Source organism: Diaphorina citri, unplaced genomic scaffold, assembly GCF_000475195.1.
Source record: "Diaphorina citri unplaced genomic scaffold, Diaci psyllid genome assembly version 1.1 scaffold5817, whole genome shotgun sequence".
Lineage (NCBI taxonomy): Eukaryota > Metazoa > Arthropoda > Insecta > Hemiptera > Psyllidae > Diaphorina > Diaphorina citri.
The window spans coordinates 1-6,095 of NW_007383193.1; the positions used below are offsets into that span (position 1 = coordinate 1).

General features: G+C 37.4%; 1 protein-coding gene and 1 long non-coding RNA gene across 2 annotated transcripts; both read left to right on the forward strand.

The window, feature by feature from the left end:
• Nucleotides 1-96: 96 nt before the first annotated feature.
• LOC103521729 (protein takeout-like) lies at nt 97-2,267 on the forward strand (the record flags this gene model as incomplete). The annotated part of the gene is made up of 3 exons (XM_008486836.2): nt 97-218; nt 960-1,109; nt 1,510-2,267. Coding segments are annotated over 3 exons (424 nt in total), but the record flags the coding sequence as incomplete, so codon positions are not given.
• A 993-nt stretch (nt 2,268-3,260) lies between these two features.
• Nucleotides 3,261-3,946, forward strand: LOC103521728. The gene is made up of 2 exons (XR_003394774.1): nt 3,261-3,501; nt 3,647-3,946. It is a non-coding gene; the product is annotated as an uncharacterized LOC103521728 (long non-coding RNA).
• Nucleotides 3,947-6,095: the final 2,149 nt, after the last annotated feature.

The window sequence follows — 6,095 nt, forward strand, 5'->3', positions numbered from 1 at the left end:
TCGAATTCGATCGGGGTTTTAGAGGCCCCGTTGTGGCCCTTTTCCTGGATGACTTCTACAGCTCACTCAGCCCCCACACTTGTCATTCACTTTCAGATACAAGATCTCACTGGATGCTGACCTGGATAAACCTATAATTCTGGATGGCATGTATAGAATCAAGGGCAACATTTTGGTCCTTCCCATTGTCGGATTCGGCAAGAGCAACTTGACTCTGAGTAAGTAGTGGAAGGAAGGGATTTATAATTGTGTTAAGTAGACTTAAGAATAGAAGAATGTAATAGGATATACCTTGTTTATCCTGCTTCTGCTTGTCTTAAATACTTGTCGCAAGTATATCGTTCCCCAATTATTACACCTAGATAAATTTTATGACTTGACTCGGACTCGAACCACCAACCTCCAGATCTAAAGTCCAACGCGTTAACTACTGCACCACTGAAGTTGATGCTGAGTAAGTAGTGGATAGCGCGAAGGCCTTCGAATCTGGAGGTTGATCTTTCGAGTCCAGTCCAAGGCATAAAATTTATCATCGCGTATTTTCAATTATCAGCTACCTATTCGAGGAACGAAATCAAAACCGAGGTGGAGAGAAGGTTGAAGAAGACTTGAATGAAAAGGGAGGCTTTGGATTGGGGACTATGAGGGGGACGATAAAAGAAGGTAACACCGACACCAAAATAAATAAAGTTGATAAAAAGATCATTTTATTTAACCAAGAATAAATCGGGGAAGCAACAACCTTGGTGGCCTCAAACAAAGTTGGTAAAAGGTTCATTTCATTAAACCAAGAATAAATCGGGGAAGCAACAACCTTGGTGGCCGAGTAGGTATCACACTAGACTTAGAACAACTAATTTGTGACAAGAATTAATGCTTAAAATAAAAACTTTATTAAACTCCAGCCACAACCAGAAAAAAAAAGCTAAACTGAACATTTTCTTTTCATTATTTTCCAGCCAACTTCAGATGTCACATGGCCATTTCGGCCAAGCCCATTGAGAAAGACGGCCGTACTTACTGGCAAGTGGAGGAGTTTGTATTCAAACTGAAAGCCTCTCGACTGTATGTCAAACTGGAGAACCTGTTCAACGGAGACAAAGCTCTGGGTAAGCGAGAGACCACGGGTTCGATTCCCCACCAGAGAAACAAGTCGTATTTTATTGTGCCCCTCTGTGCTCACAGAGACAGCAAAGAGGTGATTTTTCGCTCTTTAGGCGTAATGGCGCCACCAAACTTGCTGTCACGGACCTCTTTTGTATTTTCAATGGTTATATCTGAAAGAGGGCCTTTGAGTAAAATTTTCCTCTTTTTTGATGAAAAAAATCCAAGAATTAAAGAGTCTGTCTCTCATGTTAAGGGAGATGTTTTAATACATGGGTTTCTGTGGGTAATCAAAATGGAATATGCTTTGGCAGTCAGGGTGTTGCAGTTGAAAATACGGCTCTACTGAAGCTCAAACCCCCGTCCACTCAGTTACTAAACGTCCTGTTTTCCCTCTCCTTCCAGGTGACAACATGAACCGATTCCTGAACGACAACTGGGAGATTCTCCTGCAAGAAATGCAACCTGCTTTCGAAGACAATCTGGCGGCAGCCTTCAAGGAAATTACGAACCGGATGTTCCTGAAGACACCCATCGACCTAATTTTACCAAACTAGAGTACTAGGTTGGATTTCACCAATATTTTTTCAGTCCCTAGAAGACCTCTAAGCTAACAGCCTGTTAAATTCCATTAGATTTGTATAAACTCAATAGGGCTGTCGAGCTAACAGGCTGTTGTTCCAGTTGATTCGTATAGGCTTATGTAAAGCTAACAAACAGTCTGTTAAGTTCCAATTGATTTGTTTAGGCTTACCAGGACTGTTAAGCTGACAGCCTTTTGCGTTCCATTTGATTTGTATAGGCCTAACAGGGCTGTTAAGGTAACGGGCTGTTAGGGGCTAGAAAGGTTGGTGAAACCCACCACTAGTCTGCTTGACAAAGTCATTTAAGTAATTCGTTCACCCATCGATCAAATCATAAGTCATAGAGTCATCCATCCATATTCCATATCCATATCATATTTCACTCAGCTCCCGTCCCGAGATCCATAATAATGGTGCTTTAGTGTCTACTTATACTCCTTGAATAGGACTGAAGAGTCTCTTTACCCCAGCAGAAGGCTAATGTGTGTCAACTTTTCAAAAACGTGATGAATAAAATTCAATGCGTAACGATACGTAGCGTCGGCTGGGATTGAACCCAAGCCTTCCTGATTACCACGCGAGCGTCCTGACCACTGGTGTACCGAGGGAATACCTATAGTTACTTAATTGATGAATTCTGCTAATTTACGTATATGTTATGTTGATTGATTGTTGATTTTTAAAGCAGTGGAAATAACCTTCAAGATTATAGGTAATTCCATGTTAATGTTACTTTACTTCATGTTAGTCAAATGCTGGGGAATTTACACTTCCGGAAAAGTCAACATTGATTTTAACATTAGGTTTATCTCTGATTCATGAGTACAAATAAGTAGAAGATATGTTAATAGAACCTTAGTATTTCCTATAGTCACTAAGTGAGGACAAAACGTTTTTAAATCGGAACTCATCATAGGACGTCAGTTATTATTATGTTTAGATTACATACATATCTTCGGTTAAAGTTTGGTAGTAGGTACCTATTTATGTTTGTTAGAGGACGACAATAAAAATCCCATGTAATTTCACTCGTCGTCTCTTCCTGATCCCGCGTCCATTTTAGTTTAGGACTATTGCACTAAGGATGTCAGTTAAGTAGGTATTGTGAATTCGTAGATATCATTTAGGTACCTACCCATCACTTGGATACAAAGGTAAACTGTGAGTGTTTACTTGACTCACGCATGTAGCCAAATAGAGTGAGGTTTCAAGTATATATGCTTGAGTGATTTTTGGTATTCATAGTTTAAGCTGGACAAACACTCAACTCAAAGTAGATGCCCCACTCAAGTGGCCAAGACAAGAACCATTCCAAACAAAAGTAGAAAATAAATAAATGCATAAACAAACATAAGTTATAAGTAAACAAGTACCCTGTGTACCTAATCCAGCATGATAGGGAAGTAGGATTATTTCTCTATTAATAGAATAAGTAATAGTAAACACTCGATGGACTCAAGTCTTTAGATTGGTTTCCACATGATGAATGGGGCACATCCTCACTCCATCCTCTTTGTCTAATACTGCTTGTAAGTAAGTACCAATAGGTCTACGAATTCAGTCCTAAGGTAATAGTAAACACTCGATGGACTCAAGTCTTTAGATTGGTTTCCATATGATGAATGGGGCACATCCTCACTCCATCCTCTTTGTCTAATACTGCTTGTAAGTAAGTACCAATAGGTCTACGAATTCAGTCCTAAAAAATACAAAAGAATCTGGATTGTCCTTCCAAAATAAATGTATTAGAGAAAAGGTAATTTTTTCCTAAATACTCCAGAACCAAAAGTGTTTCTGAATTCTTCATAAAAAGGTGTAGAGCCTTTTCTAGCAAAGTAGGTAATATTTACCAATACAAAAGAATCTGGATTGTCCTTCAAAATGAATGTATTAGAGAAGAGGTAATTTTTTCCTAAATACTCCAGAACCAAAAGTGTTTCTGAATTCTTCATAAAAAGGTGTAGGGCCTTTTCTAGTGAAGTAGGTAATATTTACCAGAATCAGTTCTGGTGGTTTATTATTTACCTTGGAGGTGTTGATTTTACACTACAAATTGGAAAATTTACTCTAAAATTTATCTATTTACTTTGTTTTTTAAAGAATAGATTTTCTACTTTATGTGTTTATAAGGTATGCAGGTAGAAATCTAGACAGCCTAGTTCATATTTATAAGTTGACTAGATTAAAAGTACTTGATCTTATATGAACTTTTACATTCCTTATTTGTTCTTTAAAAATTAATTATTTATTTGTGAGGAAATGAACAGATCAGGTTTTTAAAATAAAACAAAGTCCTCTATTTACTTTGTTTTTAAAGAATAGATTTTCTACTTCATGTGTTTATAAGGTATGCAGGTAGATATTTAGACAGCCTAGTTAGCCTAGTACATATTTATAAGTTGACTAGATTAAAAGTACTTGATCTTATATGACCTTTTACATTCCTTATTTGTTCTTTAAAAATTAATTATTTATTTGTGAGGAAATGAACAGATCAGGTTTTTAAAATAAAACAAAGTCCAAGGTGAAGAAATAGATTCCAACTTGGTAAAATTTTAAATTATTTGTATTCCTCCTAGAAACATATCCTTTACTTTAGTCATGTTTTATAATAGGGCATTTGCATTTTGTTACATGTTTCCATTAAGACAGTATTGTTAGGTAAGTATTTACCTACTTTTCAAATCAGCAATACATATAACTGTCTGTTCTCTGTACTTCATGAGTGTACAAAAGTAGTAGGTGGATAATAATAAATGAATAATAATAATAAAAAACATGTTGAAGAAGAAAAAGGTCACAGAAACAAGGATGGAGTTGTCATTTTTCTTTAGGAATTTAGGTTGTGGTTATGTACCAGGTAAGGTTCGGACCTTCTCTATAACTCTATGTTATTGAATTTTCAGATATTTTACAGTAAAGTAAACCATTTCAATTCAAAGTCTCCTTCATGGTGAAATACATCACAGTCAAAAGAGAAAGTTGGGTGAAAGAGCTCCGGAAAAATCCCCGTCACGAAAAGCCAATAAAAAAGAGTGTTGCAGGGTAAATAGCCATAATAAGGGCCTGACAGGCTGACAGTCTTAAAACAAACATGATTACCCTCCCCTCCTATTTCTCACCCCTCCATCTCATCTTTTTCCTCTTTCCCATCTGCCCCCTCTTTTTCCTTCCCCTCTGTCTCTCCTCTTTTTTCTCTGTTATCTAATGTTGTGCCACACAAAATTCGTAGCTTCCATTACTTTCCTTCATATAAATAAAAGGCAAAAGTTAAACCTAGGCACGTGGGCTTTCCTGCTTTCACGCCTCCTGATTTTCTAGGACACACAAAGGTACCTGACAATCTCACATACATGACAGAGGAGGAGAAAAGGAGAAGGAGAGGATGGAAGAAGAGAAGAGAAAAGAAGAAGGAAGAGGAGAAGAGGAACAAGAGATGGAGGAAGAAAAGAGGAAGAAGGATTGAGGAGGGGAGGAGGAGGTGAAAGAGGAAGAGGAAGAAGGATAATAATAATAGTGCTTATTTATACTGCTCGCATAGGACTGTAAAGTCCCTTTACTCCAGCAGTAGGCTACTACTATTATTGTGGTGGTCCCACAGCCTCCAACGCTCCAAGTCCAAGTCTCCAACAGGCGAGCGAGGCGAACAGGCGAAACGTCATAACGTCAAACGTCCCAAACGAATTTTGATAATTTTTAAATTCAAATTTTCGCGGCTAGTACTGCAAGCTAGAAGATCTTTTCATACGATCCCGGAAACAGCGCCAGCTTGCCCCTCTTGCGATAGTTCTTTGAAGAAAGATATAATAGATTTCTGCATTTCTGTATCTTCTATTTATGCAACATCTAAGAAAAAATGGATGACACAAGAGATCCTGGATGAAATGGAAATTAGGAAAAGGCTGAAATCAAACTCGCTTCTAGGAGATCAAACAAAAGTAGAAAATAAATAAATGCATAAACAAACATAAGTTCTAAGTAAACAAGTACCCTATGTACCTCAGCCAGCATGATAGGGAAGTAGGATTATTTCTCTATTAATAGAATAAGTAATAGTAAACACTTGATGGGCTCAAGTCTTTAGATTGGTTTCCACTTTCCACATGATGAATGGGGCACTTCCTCATTCCATCTTCTTCATTACTATTGATCCTAGGTACCTACAACGTGAGATCTACAAATTCAGTCCTTAAAATACAAAAGAATCTGTGTACTGGCTTGTCCTCCCAAAAAAAATTTATTAGAGAAGGTTCTGGAGTATTCCTAAATACTCCAGAACCAAAAGTGTTTCTGAATTCTTCATAAAAAGGTGTAGAGCCTTTTCTAGCAAAGTAGGTAATATTTACCAGAATCAGTTCTGGTGGTTTATTATTTACCTTGGAGGTGTTGATTTTACACTACAAATTG